We start from the raw sequence: 23,350 nt of genomic DNA on the forward strand, positions 1-23,350 counted from the left end.
GGAATGTCTGTTCGAACACATTAATAAGAGGATATCATGGCCGATATTTCCGCTCCACCTTGGGCCCGATGCAGTGATGGGAGTGGAGGTAATCAGCAGATACATCACGTCATTTAGCTAATGGCTTCCTGAATGCTAATCCCGCATCAGCCGCCTCTGGATTGCCGCTGATGGGAAAGAGTCTTTATCGGGGGAAGACACGGCACGAGATGGTGATGGCAGGAAGCAGGGGTCGGCAGACTGCAGCAACTTAAAAAAAACTGTCCTTACATTATCCTTTAAATTAATCTAGAAAGGATTAAGCTGATACAAATCTGTTTCTGACTGTTAGTTAATCGAAAAAAATAAGAAAAATCTTTAATAATTTAAGTCAATTACGGCAAAACAATTTCAAATACATGGTTTACAGCAAGCATATTTTTATAAAAATCGATTAGAATCGAAAAAGTTTAGTGATCTTTCTTGTAAATATTCTGCAACGAAAAGCTGTCAACCTTGAAATTAGTTGTGCAAATATTTGGAACTATAAAAAATTTGTTAATAAGTTAGTAGAATTTTTTGTGAATTATCGAAAATTCCAATAAGTCACGCTAGTAAACTTAAAACGCTTTATTTGAGTTAGAAACGACGACTTTTGCGCTTGCTTAGTTAAAATATGTTGAAGTTTAGTCTTTCTTAAAACAAAAAAGCACTTAAGCAGCTTAGTTTTGACCGAAAACAAAAATAATTTTTACTTAAAAAACAGTAAAATTACGAGGAAATAACTTAAATGCTTAAAATGTAAATTTTCACAATAAAAAAAGATGTGATGTTTAACTGTAGGGCAGACAAGATTCTTTGCAAAAAAACGTTAGCATAGTTTTAAAGGTATGGTAAATATTTTGTTGCCAGTTCTGACTGTAGTTTAGAAAGTTCATCAAAGTCTCAAAAACTGTTAATCTAAAACATTTTGAAATTCAAAAAAAATTAATCTTTTGACAATTATTATTATTATTATTATTTAGAAAAAACTGCTCCTTTGATTAGTTGTATCAGATTAAATAACGGTTAAAACTAATCAAGAAACAATTTTGTTGCTATTACTTGTGAAAATTGTGATTTATTTTCTCTACGTTTTTAATAAAAAAAATTTTTCGTTTTTTTTTAGACCGATACAAATATTTCGTTTATTTTACAACTACTTTTAAGTTTCCTAGATTAATGGAAACAGCTGAACACACTTATTGATAAATAAAACATTTGAAATTGTAAGCATTCAGCGAAAGTAGTAAGAGTTTCGTGAAATTTTTTGGAATTAAAATAAATACATTTCAGTTTATTCACAACTGTTTATTTTTGCTACAGTTGGATTTCTAATTATTTTTTTTTCGATAACTATTGGTAGTAGAAAAATGATCGTATTTCCAAAAAACAGCTGATTAATAAATCTTTTCAACGCTATAAAATATAACACTTAGGTATTTTAGAAATTCCAGTTAGAAATTTCAAGATTATTGAACAAAATTAAAGTGCTTGAAGCACTTTTTAAAGTTTTATTATTAGTTTCTATCAAAAAATTTTTTAAAGAATTCTAGCACGTGTTTAAGACAATTAGTTAAAATTCTCTGTAAAAAGGAATTTATAGAAAGTAGTTTAATTCTGCAAAAAATTAGAATTAGTTTTATTTCTCTTAGATAAATTTTGTTTTTTCTCAAAACTATTAGATTGAATGTAGATATTTTCAATGAAAAGTGTGTAAAGTAATCCGAAGAATCGATTGGTGTCAAGAAAGCAGGAAAAATTCGTACCTAATACAGTAAAACCTCTCAACAACGGACACCGATAGGAAATCTTAAACTGTCCGTTGTGGAAAGGTGTTCACTAATGAAGTAATGAGAGTTGAATATTTTAATGTTGGTTTTGCTACGATCCTACAAAAATGTCCGTTCAAAAGAGGTGTCCGTTATTCGAAGGTGTCAATTAAAAGAAATTTTACTGTATTTAATTTGTATTTTATTTTTTAAGTGATCAAAAGAAATGCTCTTTAGCTACTTTAGTGTTATTAAAAATAATATAAGTTTTTATTTTAATTTTACTATTTTTTTAGAACAGAGTAAATAAAAAAACCTAACAACAGTAAATCAATTAGATTATAATTATTAACAATTCCAATCGAAAAATAAAACTTTTTTTTCTTAAGGTCTTTAAGTCAAAGAAACGTACATAAAAACATTTTGAAACGAGTCAAAAAAAATTAATTAAGCTTTTGAAAGTAAGCTTCTACCTTCTACCTACCTAAACTACCTAATACCTATCATTTCCCAAAAAAAAGGCAAAAATTTACATTTAACCGAAATTTTAAACCGAAACAATAGTAGAAAATAATGTATTTGTTTTGCAAAATTGGCGCAAGTTTTGGTCACGAAAATCAATCTTTGTCATTTTTTGTTGTATTGGTTGTTGTGAATTGTAGGTGAAAGTTCAATATTGGCTAAACAACAATAAAATTGCTATTTCCTTTAAATGTCGTATTTTTTCGGCACCAAACCCTCTCGTGAACGATTATCGTGGAAGTTTTTTCATAAACAAGCCCCTTAAGCTTTTATCTGAAACGACTCGGTTAAAATTTATTACGGGTCCTACAATAAAATTTTCAAAGCAAAAAAAAGATGTGTTTATCAGGTCGTTTCCACGTGGAAAAGCATTTATTTAATCGGCGAAAAGATATGGCCAACAATTAGAACACGATTAGTAAGTAGTGTGAAAATATAATGTAGGCCACTAAATTTAATCAAGGAGAATAATGTTCTTGACTTAGATAAGAAAAAAACGCGAGAATCAACTTTGAACTTTAACCAGCGATTGTGTGAACGGAAATGTCGGTTTATGGTGTTGGGCTATTTTGGTCCAATGCGAGATTACATCAGCTCTGTTTCGCAAATCTACTGCTAACGCTAATAACTAAATTTTTCTATTTTTTTTTTTCAGATACAAAGTCTATTTTTTATTTTTTAGTTTTCATTCGTCAGATCCAAAAATTTTTTTTTAAGTTTTAGTCGTAAAAAAGTGACAAATGTTCACTTACCTTTCATGACTATTTTTCTTCATTGGAGATTTTTTTGTTTTAATTATTTTTGTTTCAACAAAGGGGAATGGAAGAAAAGGGTGAGAAGTGCAAAAATCGCTAAATTTTCTAGTCTATTTATTATGAAAATATAATACAAAACTTACTATGTAGTGTTACAGTAATAATAATAATCATATAATGAAATATAATAATAATAATGAAGTGGTCAAGTACTGGACTGCAAGTGTACAGGTTCTGCAAGCTCTGCGCTTAGCCAAAGTGCCTAAACCTCTGCAATAATCTGAGCAGAACACGAAACATTCTAGAAAATATGCACGAAAACGTCATCAACATGTCCACATCTTTGGCATTGCTGCTACTCGGGCGTGACACTACCACGCTAGAGGGCTATTTTTAGTATAGGTTCGTCTAAACTCTATAATACTAAATAAATAATACAGTATATGGTATTGCTTTGATTATATTCGTTAATAGTATAATTGTAAACTATTGCTGACACTATATTGCTATATATTTATATATAGATAGGCAGGCAGCTAATCTAGACGGCAGCGGCGCCGCCCGCCCCAATCAAATCGCTTGGACTTGACCACGTGACGAGTGGCACCGCTGCCGTTGGCTCATTCGATGTCTAGTTCTTAAGTCTATATTACTTAAGTATTCGTTATCTCTATATTGCTATGGTTCCAGGCCGCCTTTGACCCGACTACTGTGCTTATTGCTTTTGAATACCCGGCTTCCGGGGGCTGATACTGAGCCCCGCTGCCCTCTCGCCCCACCTCACCCAAAATTTATTGCTTCGAAAGTGTTTCAAGGGTGTCGCGGCTCGCGTCTCCCCCCCGAACTTATTGCCAGCGAATATTTTTATAAACTATATGAATATATGTCAAATTATAACCCCTATTTTTATGCCTATGCTTTCACACGCTACGGTGCTCTCTACGCTACTGGCTGGTGCGCCACTGGCGGACGCTCGGAGTGGACGAATTGGGTTTCTCGGGTTAATTTATTAAAATTTTTATGTTGCTCTTCGTTGTTGGGCGACGGCCCCTCGAAATGGCTTTAAGGCACCATCGACACCAAAGGTGGCCGAGGTCGCCAGTGGCGCCGGATGCGGCCCCACACTACTATCTGGCTAATGACTAGATGCACACTCGCCTGGCGCAGCGCAAGGGCCATTCTAAACCACACACAAACAAGACAAAAAAATTTAAACATAGAACTGTTCCAATATTTTATGACTAGAAACCGAATCTTCCATTAAATTCAAATTTTCACTGCCAATTTTGGATATTTTTTGTGTTGCTAATTTTAATTTTATGCATTTTTTATGCCTTTTTTTCAAAAACATAAGATAGATGCATGAAACAATAATTATTTTTTAATTTTGCTTTATGTTGTTCATACATTTTTTTACACTTTTGTATTTGTTTTTTTTATAAAATTAAATTGTGTTAGTACTTAAAAGCAAAACTGTGTTTTTCATTATTTTCTCAATAATAAAATGTACATTAGACCGGTTTAAAGAAGCATCGTTAAGTTAACTGGAATCCATCGTAAGGTTAACCAATCACGTGACCAAGTGAACCAATAACCGTCAATTAATTTTTAATAGAGACTTAAATTTTTAATTTTGCTTTCAATAAACAGGCCCTTAATTTTTTAGGTATTCATATTATTAATTATTAATACAGAGCGAGTCAGATTCTTCCTAAGTCAAATGACTAGAATTTCTAAAATTTTGACAATATTTCATTTTTTTTTGAGTTTTATTTACTTGCTTTTTTATTGCCGTTAAATTTGTTGTTGTTTTCAATATTTCTTGTAAAATTTTAATAGACGTGATATACTATTCAATGGATTTAGTAGGAGTTTTAGAGAAAAACTGCATAAAATGCTGTACTCCTATCACTGATTTCGAGTAACATTCAAATTTTAATCAAAAAAAAAACCTCCAATTTAATTAAATTCCTTTAGTTTAAACTTTTCTTGTCCTCTTATGTTCTTCAAAAAAACTATTTTTGTCAAAATGTAACTACTTGTAAACAGTCGATGTCTTAGCAGCTGTAACTTGTAATATTATCACACTAGTTTACAGTATATACGTATATCTGTTGCCTCAATTTTTTTGCTGTTGTTAAGTAATTGTCGGATGCTGATTTTAAAATTGCCAACAGATTTTTTTTATCAGCTCTAGTTTTTGAGATATTGCTAACTAATATTTATATTAATCCAACGAAAATTTGTGTGTTATATTAGCAACGTCCAAAAATGCATACTTTTTGATTTCAATTTTGTTGTTTTTCAATTTTTTCGTTGTATTGTTCTGTATTGCTGATTTGATAAAAATTAAATTAAAGGCACGATATTTAGATGTTATACACACATACCAAATAGCTGCACACATTATTATTTTTTTCCAAAATAAAAGTAATAAAGTAATAAAATATTTGCTAAATTATCTTAATTTACTTACACTAAAAAAATATAGTTGTTTTTGTAAATGCTTATAATAAATTCAGTCAAATTTAAATCGTGTCTTAAGACCGGTTTATAGAAAGCTTTGTTAAACTTAACTCGTTGTTAAAAGTTACCGCGAATGAAGCAATCAAATTTGTGCAATTTGGTCAAGTAGTCAGTTAATCACGTATTTAATTGCAGATTAACTTAATGACGCTTCTATAAACCTACCCTTAGTTTATCATATGAAAAAATTAGCTTTTTATTTTTTGAATACAGTAGTTTTTCTATAGTAAATGTCAAACTATTTTTTTATCAACTTCTGCTATAGAAAAAAATGTATTATACACGACGATAAAGATTGTTACCGACTCGTAAATAAGTTCACTCACGACTTCGTCACTGCTAAATTTAACTTTTTCACTCATAGTTAAACAATTTCTTTACCGTCTTGCATAATAAATAACTAAAAGTAATTTTGGTAAATTTTCCTTAACAAATTTAAACTTTCACTCGTAGGCAAACAGTGTCTTTACCGTCTTGTATAATAAATAACAAAAAGCAATTCTAGGAAGTTATCCTTAATAATTATATGTAAAATTAAGTGCCCAGTATTTAGAAAAAAATTAATAAAAATGTGCAAAAATGTTACAGTAAAACCTTCTTTAATCGACATCTCCGAATAACGGACACCTCTTCACAACGGACATTTTTATAAGAACGTAACCTAATCTATATTAAAATTTCTACCTCCCGTTTGTGGACACCTCTCAACAGTTGAAGATTCCATATCGGTGTCCGTTGTTGAGAAGTTTTACTGTAAAACTTTGCCCATTTGTCATAATAATTTCTGACAAAATGAATTACACAATACCAACTTTATTTTTTTAATATCATTATTAAATTGTAATTTGAGCAACAAAATATGGTTCTTCGAGCCGGATACGTTGCTTAGTTCTGACACGCTTTGTATATTATTATTAATAAAAAATTTGGTTAAAGTCTTAACATTTTTTATAGAATTTTGAATTAAAATTAGAAGAACATCTAAGATTATAATTGACTGTAATTGACTAGTGTAGATTTTGTTGGTTTTTGTCTTGTTTGCATTTTGGTTGTTTTTCATTGCACTGGCCCACTCGTAACAATCAGGGACAACAGGTTATAGGTGCTACTCCTTCGTTTACCTAGACGTCGGTATTGACAAGGTCATTACCGTATTAATAAATATATAGTTATCATGTATAATATATGCTTGCAAAAATACTGCCAAAACTATGCTTCGTTGATCTCAATTATTTTTTTTAATAATTTTCTCTTGTTCGCTATGTATATATAGTACAATTGGAATAAAAGTCGTTGGCTAAGTCGTGCTTTAGACTCCGCGCGGTATATAATATCATATAGATCTGAACAACAAACCGAACCGAAACGATAATTGACTATAACTGGGACTAGAATGGATTAACCAGGTCCGGGACTAGAGGCTGCGACTAGATGCGGCTCCGGCCGCTCATTATAATATTTAAATCTCACTTAATTCCACTCTTAATCTAAATATGTATAATACTAGTATTTGCATAACTTCGTTGTTTGTGAAACTTTGCTTTTGTTCGTGAAGAACGTTTGGAATGTCGCGATTTAATTAACTAAAGGGTGCCGATAACATCTGTTCGGTGGACGCGTTCCGCGTCCATGGTGTTCTAAAGGTAGAGACCATCTTACATCTAACCCTAACTTATTGGACGTGTTGCGATGTGTTATCTCTTTGGGAGGGATATTTACAAGGGGGCGTCAGTTCGCGAAGAATAAATCACGGCTAATCTAGGCGGCGTGACGGAACACTGCCACTACGTGCCGCGATTACAAACTACACTAACTTGGGAAAAAGTACAGGAGGGATCGTCTAATATCGATCCCTTCGGTACTTGCCAGGAAAGACGGAAAAAATGCGACTAGGCCGCATAGACGCGTATGGGCACAGGCACCTCCCTGGCCACCTCCTCCGCGCAGCTGCTAGGCCCCGCCTCCTCCTTAAGACACGCCGACTCCAGGTGTTTGTTAAGGTACGACTTCAGCGCGAATGTTTTGTGACACCTGGGGCACTCGAAATTTTTATCAGCTGAGTGCGTCTGCATGTGGGCCCTTAGGTTCGACCTGTCGGCAAACGCCTTGCCACAGTGGGCACACCCGTAGGGCTTCTCCCCCGTGTGTGACCTTAAGTGACCTTGGAGCAACCAAGGTCGCGAGAATTGCTTACCACAGACGCTACATCTATGAGCCAATTTGTGCGTAAGCACATGCATAGCCAAGGCAGGCATACTGACGTAAGCCTTCCCACAGGTTATACATTTCTTGGCCGATTGGGAGTCCAAACTCCTGTGAGTTTGCTTGTGACGTGACAAGTTACTCGAAGTTGCGTATTGTTTCCCACACTCACTGCAAGTGTATTTGGGCTTTTCGTTAACAAGAGCCTTAGCCGTCAAGGTCTCGTCTGGAGTAAACCGTTTCTTGGAACGCCCATCACTGACGAAAAAAGCTTCATAAGTGTAGGCTATCGTTTTGCCGCTCTTCACCGGTGCCGGGTGGAGGACGTTGTCTTCATCGTTACGTTCTGGAGGTGGTGGCGGCGGCGGCGGCGGCAGGAACACCGTCGTGGAGGCGCTGAGGTCGAGGATGGCGTGGGCGGCGTGGAGGTCCTCCTCGGCGGGTACCCGGATGGTGGGGGGTGGAGGCGGCGGTGGTTTGTCGTCGAGGGAGTAAGGACGGTAGATGTCCTTCTTTTTGGGCGGGAGGGAGAGGGCTGTTCCCGTGCTGGTGAAGGTCATGGCGAGAGATTTGCGGGAACGGGGAGGAGTGGGAGTGCTGTAGTCGGGACGAAGGTCTTGGGTTTCCACCACCGTTCGTAAGGTTGCGTAAGATGGTTGCGTTTGGCCGCTTGGAGGTTGGTCGTTACGGGGGATGAAGGTGGTTGGGGGATAGGTGGAAGGAGAGAATTCGTGAAGGTAGCCTGAAACAAATTGGAGGGTTAGCGATCGATGGGTGATGGGTTCACAATTGATAATTTAGGTAGGTCATATGTGGAAGTGTCATTAAGCACAAAGAATACAAAGTTACTACACGTTTAATTTACGGCATAAAATGATAAGGCAACAAATGGTTAGAAATTTAAACGACGCTTATTAAAATGACTATAGATGTAGAAAATAAAAATGAATAGAATAAAAGTTAAATGCTCGATTTGTAATTTATTATTACTGTTTGAAATTTAATAAAGTTGGGTTGGGCAACATAATTTATTAAAAAGTATAACACAATGAAATTTTCAAATGCTGTCCTATTTGTTAGATTTAAAGCTAGGAAATCATCTTCAATTATGTTAATACCAAAAAACCTAAAGTTAAAATTAAACAATTATTTTGGCGATTTGTTTAAAAAAATTGCCTTGATAACCCACTAAAACATTTTGAATAGTAAAAACATCATAAAACAATCAAAATAAAATAGTAGAAAATGGTGGATGCGCCAGGCAAATAATTTAAGAATAAGATACTACGCTTTGGCAAATTAATGTCTCTTACTTTTGTATATATTTCTTAGCAAATTTAACATTAAAATTGCCTTAACAACCTACTGAAATATTCTGAATAGTAGCAACATTATAAAACAATCAAAATAAAAATATTAAAAAATGGTGGATGCGCCGGGCAAATAATTTAAAATATAGAAAAATACATTTTGGCGCACAAATTCTAAGATAAAAATTTAACCTACTGAAACATTCTAAACAGTAGCAACCTCATAAAACAACCAAAATAAATTAGTTGAAAATGGTGGATGCGCCAGGCAAATAATTTAAAAATAAGATACTACAATTTGGCACATTAATGTCTTTTAGTTTTGTTTATATTTCTTACCAAATTTAACATTAAAATTGCCTTAATAATCCACTAAAAGATTCTGAATAGTAGAAACATCATAAAACAATTAAAATAAAATAGTAGAAAATGGTGGATGCGCTAGACAAATAATTTAAAAAATAAAAACCTACACTTTGGCACATTAATGTTTGTTTTTGTATATATTTCTTACAAAATTTAACATTAAAATTGCTTTAATAACCTACTGAAACATTCTGAACAGTAGCATTATTATAAAACAACAAAAATAAAATAGAAAAAATGGTGGATGCGCCAGGCAAATAATTTAAAAATAAGATACCACAGATTGGTACATTAATATCTCTTAGTTTATTGTGCATATATTTCTTACCAAATTTAAGATTAAAGTTGCCTTAATAACCCACTGAGACATTCTAAATAGTAGCAACATAATAAGACAATCAAAATAAAAAATATTAAAAGTGGTGGATGCGCCGGGTAAAAAATTTTAAATTTTAAATATAATAAATTACATTTTGGCACATCAATTGCAATAATTGCGTGTATCTGTTAGCGCAAATACTTAAAATAATGTAATCTTCTGCTCCATCAAAACGACTTACTTTTTTTGTCCAATTATTATAAAGAGTAACCGCCTTATATGTGCGACGTAAATTTAAAAGTTCCACCTGAAGACTCTTTCTAAACACAAGTATTTTCCTTAAGAATTTTGAAACTGACGTCACTACAACTTTGTGAGTAAATACAGAAATATGATATTTAAACAAATTTATTTTATATCATTTATTTTATTTGAAATCCTATCATATTTACGAAGACCAAACACAAATCTACAAGACGTATTTTAAATTTTTTGGAGACGGTTACAATTAGAAGTATCTAGACACGAAAAATACACAGTTAAACAATAATTTAAAATATTTATTACAAACACAGTATTCTTCTCGATTTTTTTAACAATGTTAAATCTCTTTCGAAATATTAGTTAATACAAAAAATAACCTTAAATTTAATAATTATTGTCCTTTTATTTGCCCAAATTTTGTAAGCAGCAAAAAATCTTGTAGAACTTTTCAATTTTATTTGTTTACGATTTTACGGTACTATTAAAATAAAAAAAAACTCGTAAAACCAGAATCTAAAATTAGACACAAATATTTATCTAAAAAAATAAAAACTAACAATCTACATCATTTAACACTACATAAGTTATTGATTACATAAACTGTGAACAACTTTTCAGAAACACTTTTTGTACCTTATTAATACTAGCTAAGTATCGTTTTGGAAAAAATAAAGCATTGGTTTGTATTTATTTATTTCTGTTCTGTAAGTCATCATTTACTGAAAAATATTATTTTTTGTAAGCCGCTTTTTTAGTCAGGTGCAAGTCTCCATGGTTACTGTGCAATAATATTTTACTTACAGCCCACGGACTGTAAGTAAATATTACATACCAACGTATGCTACTTGAAACACCTTCATAAAAATATACATTCAGAAAATGTTTTACGATTTCTTATTCGTGCAGGTATTGTTAAAATAGCGTACAAACTTGACATTGTAAGTTCTTTTTTTGGTCTCAAACGCTTAGGAAACCTCAGTACCCTCATTGCAATCGCGACCAAAAAAATGCACTTACAGTTTACAGACCGTAATATACTCTGTTGTTTTAAATAAATTTGTTTGTTTTTCAAATGGTTATAAACGTGTTGTAATAATTAGCAAAATTAAATGAATAGAGAAGCTGAAAATATCAATAAATCAAAAATTCGACCAGAAAATTGTTTTTTATTTAATTTTGTCCAAAACTTTTTCGCCACTACGAAAATTGGCACTCTTGAAATTACATTGTTTTTAAAAATAGGTGTTATATTAATTTGAATTGCATCATAATTTTGAAACAGCCCAAAAACAGCTGAATCGCTTGATATGATTCGAAATCAATTACGCCGTGATGTATTATTATTGAATGTAGACACTCATCTGATTATATTTTGATTTATGCTTGTGCACATAAATTTGTTGTTGGCATCAAATTTATGAATAGTAATTACACCGTGTGCCATAATGTTTATCCACATTTTATGACGCATTGTTATTAGTAATAATAATAATAATAATAATATTTATTTTCAACAGGTGAAACACCCAATTACAGAAAATAAACTTAAACTTAATGATCGTGCTGCATGCAAAAACTAATAATTTAAATAAACTAAAACAAACTAATAATAATACTATAATAATAAATTAAGAAACAAGAACTAAAATTAAATTTTACCTAGCCACTAAAGTAACTAATTATATGATTTTTAATGTAATTAAATGAATAAAAATGAATATCACAACTACTGCTAATTTTGTTAAAATTACTACACATTACATATAAAGGTGATTTTAATAAAACATTCGTATTACAACTGCAACTGTAAAAAGTCATGGGATGCCGTGAGTTAATTCTAGGGACCAGAAAAATTATCTTATTAAGAAGAGCAATACAGTCAATCTTGTTTAGTAATTTATGTAAAAATGCAATACTTGAGATAATTCTCCTAATTTCTAGAGAATTGATATTAAATGTCCTTAAAAGCACTAGTTGGTCACATCCCCTATCGGGGTAATTTTTAAAAGAAATATACCATAGCAGCTTCAAAAATTTTCTTTGGACTGATTCAATACTATTTATGTGCGTGGCATATATAGGTGACCAAATAATTGCACAATATTCTAACTTGGAGCGTACAAGGGCAAAAAATAAGACTTTTAAGGCTCTTAAATTAGTAAACTCTCTACAGTTGCGTTAAATAAATCCTAAAGTTTTATACGCGCTATTAACAATATTTGTAATATGATTCACAAATAAAAGTTTGTTATCAAAGGTAACTCCTAGATCTTTAAATGTGTCTGTTCTTTGTAAAATGTGACCACTAACATTATAACTATACATGATCGGAATTTTCCTATTTGTGTAAGACATAATAAAGCATTTAGATATATTTAGGTTTAGCCTATTAGCTTCGCACCACTGGAGGAGATTGTTGATGTTATTCTGCAAGACTTGACAATCATTATCGGTTTTTATGATATTATAAAGCTTAAGGTCATCAGCAAATAGAAGACTGTTACAAGTTACTGCTGCAGTAATATCGTTTATAAATAATAGAAAAAGTAAAGGACCTAATTTGAGCCTTGCGGCACTCCGGATTAGTAAAATCAATCAGAGCCCGTGCCCCAATCCTTGGTTTTCATTCGTGGCACACCTAAGTGTGACTGTTGAATATTAACTTTTCTTTTTATCGAGTTCGGGCGATGATGGGGCTCTTTTAATGCCGGTGGCAGCGTGTTTGCACCGCCAGCTGTTGTGATGTATCCGATTTAATTAAAAGGGGAGCGACGTTCTCTCAACAGCCAGCTGTTGTTATACGGAGAGCCTTCTGTTATTCTATGCATATCCCGCATTCTCCTTCTTATAGGACAATAAGATGCGACGACTCCTTTTACGAGCCTCGTTTTTACGGCATTGTCCCTTTTCGGAATTCCGAGATGATTATTTCGCGCTTACAGCGAGGGAACTGTTGCGCAAGCAAGCAGAATTTGCATTCCGAGTTTTGGCCGCTAATCGCGTTACGAAAAAACGAAAGCTCCCGCTGATTTAATAAAGAAGACAAGAAGTAATAACACGAATTTCCTCGTTAGCGGAGCCTCTGTCTAGGATCCGCTCCTAACGAGTTCATTATCAAAGTGAATTAAAATGATTAGATTCTCCATGCAAATTCCGATCTTCTGCTTCATTTCAAGCAACGATACGCAAGGTTTCTGACAATGATTGCTCTTGTGGCGCCCTAGTGACCTACTTATGCCTAGCCGTAATTACACCAACGACGTAAAATTGTTAAATTGCGTCCGAAATCACAAATCGAAACTTTTCGCAATTTACTTTGATCATTTGAATGAAACTTTTAAATTCCCCGAGTTTTTATTACGCCTTAATCGAATTTAGCATAAAAGGTTTAATCGAACGGTGGGAATAAAGCCGTAAAAAATAAATGGGATTTAAAATTGTAGCTACCTATATCTGAAAATTGATCATTGGAAGCATTTCTATTTTTAGAGTGATCGAACTCGGACGCAGACTGTAAAAATATTCTATTACCTGTTGAATAAATTCTCAAATCGGTCTCGCGGCAAGTCGATCTAACTTTAAATCCTGAAAATGTCAAGAGTCCACGGAAAAGGCGAGTGGTTGCGTATAAAAGCTGGAGCTGATCGCTCGTTTTTATTTCGGGATAAAATTTACAATTTCACAAATTTTACTACAAAAGTAACAATTAAATTATTGTAGTACGAAAAAGTTTTCATTTGTGTTACAAAAGTGCTCTGGCTTTACTTATAAATAATGGTGAAAGCTGGTAAAGGATTTTTGTTTTTTATTTCCGCATGACATTGAAGTTAAAATTAATTAATTAAGATTTAAATTGATGGAAACAGGTTTTAATTAATTCTTAATTTTTTTTTATTTCAGATTTATCATAAGTTCTTTGTAGCGTAAATATTTCAAAAAAATCTTATTCATTTTCTTAAAATTAACTGCATTATAATTCCGGCAATTATTGTGTTAACAGAGTTTATTTTTTATTACTCAGTAAACTTATATCTTTTAGATTAAATTCAGCCCTTATTCGTATTAATACACTTTTTTACGTTTCTGGACAGTATCATGTTATTACATATTATTACATGTCTTTATTACTACATAGAAATTTTATAGTACCCTTCTAATTTAGGTATAAATTAGCAAAATGACTGCTTTATTATAAATATTTTTTAAACATTTTGATCGATTTTTTTGCAATTTTTGCATCACCTGCATCGCACTTCAATATTTTTTTTTCAATACTTTTTACATCATCAATTTTATAGTAGAAAATTTTGTATTATTTCACTGAAATTCAAACTGTGTATTTCAATATTTAAAATCTAAATAAATTATGTTACAACACAAAATTGTAATTGAAGGTTTTTATATTTTTTTATTTATCACAAGTCGACCCAATTTAGAAAATCTAAAAATATACAGAATAAAAACACCTAAAAACTGAATCAAGAACCGAAATTAACAATGAATTATTTTGAAAGCAAAAAATTATTATTTTACGACATTAATGCTATTTATCAAGTTAGATATATTTTTTTTGTAAATATTTGGGTAAAGTTTTATTTGGATTAATTCTCATAAAGAAAAAATAATTTAAGAAAATTTTTTCACAAACCTGGGAAATTCTTACAAATGACGGGCTCCTGTCACCACCAAATGAATTAATGAATCATCATTCGCTTTGCCCTTATAATGTTGTCACTTTTCTATTAACTTAATAAATATGAGGCATTTGAGGCATTTCTGTTGATGTTATTTATTTTTAGAAGCAATATGTTTGGATCAATAATTTGAAACAATACATATCTTCAATTTTTTGACTTTGCACTTACAAAATATAAATAATATTTTTAACTTTTACCATCGTTTCGGTGAAAAGTTAAAAAAAGCCTTAACAAACAACCTTGCAAAAAAAATGCAACATTTCTTCAAGTAACAAACTTTCAGTAGTCTGTCATAAGCAAAATAAGCCAAAACAGGCAATTTTTTGTAATACCTTTTTAAACAAACCACAAAATATTTCTACAATAAGTTCCAATCAGACTTTATCTTTTTAATAATCATTGCTAACTCGAGTGCTGGTTTATATGCCACAAACATTTTTATCATTTTCATAAGTTTTTCTTGCATTTTTCAGGTTAAAAGTTTAACAATCTATTTTCATCTATTTTTATGCACACAACTAACGCTTTCATCGACGTTTTTATAATCTATATAAAACATAATAAAAAATTAAATTTAATAAATAATTCAACCATGCAGTCGTAGATAAAGCATAGTATTTAATTCGTGTATAACGCAAATAATTGCAAGACTCGCTCGCTGCGCTTCTAAACAATACATAAAAATATTTTTATGATAATGTTACACTATCATTAAGTTCTAAAAACAGGCCGTAATACTTTCGCTGATATCCACACAGAAATGAAACATACATTTCGAAAAGTTTAAAAAAAAAATTTTGTATGATCATTTACTATACAAAATCTTTATTGTTATTGTTTAAATGATGAAGTGACATTAGTTTATGATTTTGTGTCGATTTAATGAAAATTTTTCGAATTAAAAATGTGTACCTAGAGTAATACTCACTGTAGGCTATTTTGTTGCAAAAATATTTAATATTTTCTGATAAAAATTTTACGAAAGTTTCTAATTTATGTTTAGTTTAATCAATTGTATTACTAAATATTATACATTTTTCAATAATTAATGCACTTTTTATTGAACTAACCCGTTTCCTTTTCTGCTTATTCCCAAAAAACAAACAGGTGTTATAAATCTGCTGCACTTCCTCTACTATTATATGGACAAAATTAAATGTTTAAATGCTTATTTGAAATATTAATTGTAAACTCAGTGTAGGCTATTTTGTTGCAAAAATATTTAATATTTTCTGAGAAAATAAGTTTAAGCAATTGCTAAAGAAAATAAGAAACTCACACGATTGACGATTTTTACTTAGATATTCGATTTTAAAATTTTTTTACGAAAGTTTCTAATCTATGTTTAGTTTGATCAATTGTATTATTAAATATAATAAATTTTTCAATAATTAATACACTTTATATTGAACTAACACGTTTCCTTTTCTGCCTATTCCCAAAAAAGAATCTTCTGCATTTCCTCTACTATATTTGGACAAGTGACTAGATTTTTTTCGTCCATTAGTTAGATACTGAATTTGTAATTATTTGTGTAGTTCTTAATAACAAACAAACGGGCAATTTGTCACCTGTGATCATGTGTGTTCGTAAATAGTTAAAGTCTCTTATCTTTTTTTTCTAATTGATTTAATTAGAAATTATAGATTCTCAAATATAAAAATAGTGTCCTTTAAGTCGAATAATTTAGTTTGATTGCAAAATGATGGGGTGGGGGTTGATGTGTTTGTTTGTGTACCGTTGTAGATGAGCGTGGTTCCGTTCGGAGACGTCGGCGGCGGACTGGGCGCCGTGGCGCCGGCCGTAGGACTGGAGGGCCCCCAGCAGGCGGGCGCATCGCCGACGACGTCGATCTCCTCGTCCTCGGGGTCCTGGTGGTCGTCGTCCTGCTCGGGGCGCTCCGGCCACGGATACGCTTTCCACTTCTTGGCCATGAGACAGCGCGGCATGGCGCTATCGCGTGACTAGTCGGCGACGGCGACGGCGAGCCCTCTTCGCGTCATCACCGTCCATCCCTAGAGGGGCGCACTCGCGCACTGCTCGCACCACCACCGTCGCGAAGACATCATCGACATCGAACGGAAGAACGAGAGGACAGACGACAGGAGAGAAGACAGGCAGAGCACCGAAAGAGCGAACACAACAGAACTAAACTAAACAGACCCCTCGTGGCTTTGAGCGCGCCCTAACCCTCCGCTGCTTTATATATGGAGGAGTGGAGTGGGGGCATTCCCACCCCGAGGCCGCGCATCGATTGCGGGGTGCGCCCGACACCGGCTTAGACGTACTCCAACACGTGGCCGTGGGGCGCGTGCACCACCCGGGGGGACACGTGCCACAGCGCCTGCTGCTGCCGATGCTACTGTCGGTGCTGCACGACCACCTGATTGCGTCCCGAAAGCCACCAAAATACAATGATTCTCATCTAGTTATCTTGAAAATTGGTTTACATGTAAAAAAAATTGGGCCGCTCTGATCAATAAATGACAAATTTGTCAATTGAAAAATTCAATTAATTTCTTTCAAAAATTTCGTTAAAATGCAACTAAATTGTTACACCATGCAAGAAAACACTTATATTATCGAAGCAGATTTCTGAATTGGAAATACCTGTCATTAGTTATATGAAGCAGTATTTTTTAATTTAGAAATTCACAGACGACTAGATGAGAATTATTTAAAAACACATTGTATCTCAAAGTTAAATATTTTTGTAGAGAAAGAAAGTGTGCAATTTAGGCGTTTAAAAAGATTGTAATTAAACAAAAGTTAGGTAATAAAATCTGGTAATTTAAAATAATTTTTTTATTAATTCCTACAAAAAAAATCCTACAAAGACAATGCGCCTGTTCATTAACAATTGTAAGAGACAATTGTATTAGAAAGCATGCATTTGCTAGAAACTCTAGCTTAATTAAAAAAAATAAAACTTTTCAAAATTCTCTAAAAAAATAAAATTGAACGAATCAAGGTATAATTTCTTATTTTTGCAAAGATTGGGCAATTTTTTAAAAGTAAAAAAAAATAAGATAAGTCGGTAAAACCACATATAGTCGCTCAAAATAAAAATGACACGTGCATAAACAATCGCCTATCGAGCATTTTTGATTTATTTATTTTACAAAACTTGATCAAAAACCGTCCAAAATTTACAAAATAAGTCGAAATTGGTGATGTTTTGACAAAACACGCCGCAAAATTAGAAAAATAAAATGAGACTGAAGATGTAACTTTGAGTATTTCCCCCAATTTCGTTTGTTTTTGGGCGAAATTTCGTCCTTTTCAACATTTTATAAAAAAATTCTGATTGAACAAATTAAGATATAGTTTCTTATTTTTACATAATTTAAGCAATTTTTTTAAGGTAAAAAATAAGATAAGTCGAAAAAAACACATACAGTTGCTGAAAATGAAATTGACACGACCATAAACAAACGCTTATCAAGCATTTTTGAATTATTTATTTTACAAAATTTGATCAAAAACCGTCCAAAAACTACAAAATAAGTCGAAATTAGTGGTGTTTTGACAAAACACGCCTCAAAATTAGAAAAATTAAATGAGACTGAAGATGTAACTTTGAGTATGTCTCCAAATTCCGTTTGTTTTTGGGCGAAATTTCGTCCTTTTTAAAATCATCTAAAAAAATTCAGATTGAACAAATTAAGATATAATTTCTTATTTTTGCACAATTTGAGCAATTTTTTTAAGGTAAAAAATAAGATAAGTCGAAAAAAACGCATACAATCGCTGAAAATGAAAATGACACATCCATAAACAAACGCCTATCGAGCATTTTTAGATTATTTATTTTACAAGATTTGATCAAAAACCGTCCAAAATTTACAAAATAATTCGTCGAAGTTGGTGGATGTTGTCATAATACGTCACAAAATTACAAAAATAAAATAAAACTGGAAATGTTACTTTGCGTATTTCACCTGATTTAATTTGTTTTTGAGCGAAATTTCGTCATGAGTAGGTTGAAAAATGACACAATTTGTTCGAAAATTGAATTATTCTTTCTTCTTTCAAGCAGTTAAACACGTTTTCGAAATTGTTACTTAATAACCCAAGCTAAAAAAGACAAAAACTGAAACTCAAAAGAAATATTTATTTGATCTCTTTGTTAAACCAGAAAGAGAAATTAGACCAAAAATAATATTTTTTTTTTTATTTTCCCTAACTTTTTAGTACTTTGATTAATAATTAATTAATAATTTCGCCAGAATTGTAAAATTAATCAAAGTGGAATAAGAATCTTTTATTGCTGTGTTTATTGAAATGTTGAAACGTCGCACTGAATTTGAGAATAATTGTTTTATTTGACATTTGTCCCAACCAACCATTTTCAAAAAATCCTCAATTTTTTTCAAAGGAAATATCGAACTCCTTTTAAATCTAGATTACGAGTTATAGACGCCTCATTTTTATTTTGAGTGACTGTACACATTATAATATAATTACTAAAATAAAACTAAGTTAAATTAAAGTTAAAAACTAAGTTAGCTTATTTTGGCGATATTATTATTACAGCTATAGAACTGAAAAAAAGAAACTTTAGTAAGTTAACACATTTATTACATTCTAAAAAAAACAATACACTTAGAAACTAAAAAGCTAAAAAATTTAAGAACCTATGAGCTAAAATACAAAAAAACTAAAAAAATAAAATTGAAGTTCAATTACAGTGACTGAAAAAGTGAGAAATAAAGAACCACGGAACTGGAACGCAAAAACAATTTATTGAAAAAAACTGAAATTATGAGGTAGAGAAACTATAAAAAACTGAAACATTTAGGAAATAAATAAAAGAGAAACGAGAAACTAAAAAACATAATACAATTTAAAATTAAAGTTAAAAAGGAAATGCTTGTCTTTATTCGTCCACATGAGTACAACAACCACATTAAAATCTCTTCTTAACTAGATGCTTAAAACTTTGTTTTGTTGGTATTTTTAAAACGTGAAACTTGTCAGGCAAGTCAAATAAAAAGCGGACTTGATCCAAGTTTTTATTCTTTCTAAAGAAGCCGGAAATTTTCAACAAAGGTAAGTACTTAACCTAATAGAATTACACATGACATAAGACAAAACTTCTGAAATAATGCGACGCCAAGGGAAGGCATTTAAGTAAATTATTGTAATCCGAGACACGGTTTTATCAACTTTTGGAAAGAACTTTGCACTGCCATCATTATCTAAATGCGTATAACTCGACTCCACTCAAAGTTTCGCTCCAAAATTTGCGAATAAAATAAACAACCACAAGAAGACATAAGACGTTGTATTGCTCCAGATTGTGCTCTATACATTATTTTACCATTTTTTGTTAAATTATGTAACGTATTTTTAATCATATTTGTACGAAAAAGAACGTTTTAACACCAATCTTAAAAAATTCGTAACTTTAAAACTAAATTATTTTAATTTTGAAAATGGTGGATGCGCCGGGTTAATAATTAAAAAATTAATAACTCAAAAACTAGAACTCGTAGAGCAAAACGATTCATTCCGGTAAATTTAGCGGCTTATTTTTTGTATTATACCAACTTTTCACGAAATTTAGAATTTTATTTTTTTTTGCTAAATTTCCTGAGTAATACACTTACCTCCAAAATAGTGAAAAAAATAAAAAAAATTAAAATCGTTCCATTATAGTTTTTTGAACTTTTATATGCTTTTACATTCCTTTGAAGTTGTTAAAAGTCCATATGTTCGAATTTTTGATGTTTGATTTTTCCAATTTTTGTCGCGATTTTGGGCGATTTCCGGTCCCGAAACATTTATCGAGCAATAACTTCAAAACTATTAGACGTAACCTCATTAAGTTTATTATCGTGGGAAAGTTCTTTTCGTTATCTAACTTTTTCAAAAAAGACTATTGTTTTCCGACTAATAGTTGAAAAAATTGTAGATAAAATCAAAAATAAATAAAAGTTTAAAAAATTCATAACTAAAACACTATTGAGAATTAGACAATTTTCTCGACGCCAATCGATTTCCCGTTTCATTTTACATAAGTTAGACTCAACATAATTCCATTTTTTCAAAGAGTTTTGCTATTATAAAAAAAATAAAAAATTAGATAATTGTTCAGAAATAAATCTATTAAAAAAAGACAGAACACAGAGCAGAAATGTAGGTACCTATTTTAAACAGATACAACTACATGTTGCCTATAAATACATTACATTCCCCCTCATCGTTTCACCCCAATGTTGACCCTAAGCCCAGCCAGCCCTTCCATCCCCATAGTCACCTCTGGTCGATTAGCATAAATTCGTCCCGTGAAAATAAAGGGTGGTGCAGTTGTATCTGCATAAGAATAACGCACCGTTCATTAGCATTTTTTAATTAAATGCGATAACATTCCGACGTTGTGTCTGCATGTGTGTGGACAGGGCCTGGCCGTGATGCGGCTAATTTGTATGCAAAGTCGTCTCATATTGCAGATATGATGCAGGGGAGTCCGGAAGCACGACAGGGGCTTATCGAGTGCCTTCGATCGCTTGATGTGTGCGAGTGGGGCCGGGTGCTTGCAGATAGGTCTTATCTGGAGAGAGTGACGCCCGGCTGGGGACATTAGCGGGATTTTGCCCCGTGCCAAGGTGCTTAACCACCTTCCGAGGCCGAGGGTAATTTGTTAAGTGAAAAAATCTACTTAAATTTTAGCTCTTTTTCAAATTATATATTGAGAACTTTTGAGAAACAATCTTAAATTTGACTCTAAAAGAGAGAAAAAACACTAACAAACAGAAAAACTACAGTAATAAAATTTTTGATAACCTAGTGTATTTTAATAATAATAATAAAATAATAATAATAATAATAATAATAATAATAATAATAATAGTAGTAGTAGTAATAATAATAATAATAACAATAATAATAATCTTTATTTGAATTGTAGTAAGTACAGTCACTATCACAAAGAATGACACCACTACCAACCGAGCCGGATAGCCTAGCTAGTTGACATAATATCTAGCTAGTTTATAAACTAGACTAACGTCCACATTAACCGTATCATATCAATATGTTTTAGAAAGTCTCATTTTTTTGGTGGTGACTGTACAACTCTAGGCGAACCAAACTTATATAATAAAATAATAAAAAACAAATTAAAATTTACGACAAATTCACTCTACTAAAACTAAAAACTAAAAACAAAACAACTAAGAAAAAAAAACAAAACAAGAAATAAAACAACAAGAAAAAAAAATACAATATATGTAAATTTTAGTATTCAATGAATTTCTCATTCAATTCAAATAATTATCCTCTTCTAAAAAATGTTTTGGGGCAAAATACACTAAATATAAACCGAATAGTGTATTTAAAAAAAACTTAACATTACTAAATCATTTTTAAATTTCGGAGTCAGATTGCATTTTTCCTGGAATGGCTGGTAAGATGTTTTCAGTCTCTTCTATTAAAGTTTTTTTTAAGCAAGTAGCCGTTGAAAATCAACAATTTATTTAAGCAAATAGTGCATAGATCGTTGTTTCAGCCGCATTTAAACGAGTTTTTTTCATTTTTACAGGGAATTGTCCAAAATTTGACTAAAAAGTTAGACACAATAATCTGGCCAATATGGTCCATATATAACCTAGTATATTTTAATAATAATAATAATAATAATAATATTAATAATAGTAACAATAATAATAATAATAACAATAATAATAATAATAATAGTAATAATAATAATAATCATTATCATCATACCACATCACCTTTATTTGAATTGTAGTAAGTACAGTCACGATCAAAAAGTATGACACCCTTACCAACCAGCTCGGATAGCAAAAGTTCGACTAAAAACTAACTAAATAAAAACATTAATTATCATATCGAAATCATTTGTGGCTGCGGTTTAAAAAATGTCATTCTTTTGATCGTGACTGTACAAATCTAGGCAAACCCTATACGTATTACTATTCAAACTTAAATAAATAAATAATAAAAAACAAAATAAAATTTACTTCCATTTTCACTCTACTAAAACTAAAAACTAAAAATAAAACAACTAAAGAAACAGAACAAAAAAAACAAAATCAATAAAACAGTTTGAAAAAAAAACTACAATATACGAAAATTTTAGAATCCAATAAATTACTTATTCAATTTAAATAACTATCCTCGTCCATTTTAAAAGACTTAAAATTACTAAAATCATTTTGAATTTTCGGAGTCAGGTTGCATTTTTTTTTAAATTGCTGATAACCCTTTTTCAGCTTCTTCAATAATTTTTGTTTATAAGCAAGTAACCGTCAAAAATCAACAATTTATTTAAGCACATAGTGATAGATCGTTGATTCAGCTGCATTTTAAAGAGTTTTACTCTTTTTTAAGCAAGGAATTGTCTAAAATATGATTAAAAAGTTAGTCACAATAATGTAGACAAAATAATTCGAAGTTAGCTTTCAACTCGAGCTTGATTTATGATAAATATTTGGCACATTTTTTATTTTTTTTAAATTCTTAAATTGACCTTTTGTATCTTGTATCCTAAATATTAACAATAATTTTATTACTATTTTGTTTAAAAAAACATCAGGTTTTTTAATTTAATAGTTTTAATTCTAATTCTACA

General features: G+C 31.5%; 1 protein-coding gene across 1 annotated transcript; it reads right to left on the reverse strand.

The window, feature by feature from the left end:
• Positions 1-3,164: 3,164 nt before the first annotated feature.
• On the reverse strand, positions 3,165-16,941 carry LOC658241 (scratch 2). Its single transcript, XM_964647.4, has 2 exons — positions 16,490-16,941; positions 3,165-8,537 (listed from the first exon to the last, which is right to left on the reverse strand). Exons 1-2 carry the CDS (start codon positions 16,698-16,700, stop codon positions 7,483-7,485), a joined length of 1,266 nt encoding a protein of 421 aa, XP_969740.1. The 5' UTR covers positions 16,701-16,941; the 3' UTR covers positions 3,165-7,482.
• Positions 16,942-23,350: the final 6,409 nt, after the last annotated feature.

This window comes from Tribolium castaneum, chromosome 1, assembly GCF_031307605.1.
Source record: "Tribolium castaneum strain GA2 chromosome 1, icTriCast1.1, whole genome shotgun sequence".
Taxonomy (NCBI): domain Eukaryota; kingdom Metazoa; phylum Arthropoda; class Insecta; order Coleoptera; family Tenebrionidae; genus Tribolium; species Tribolium castaneum.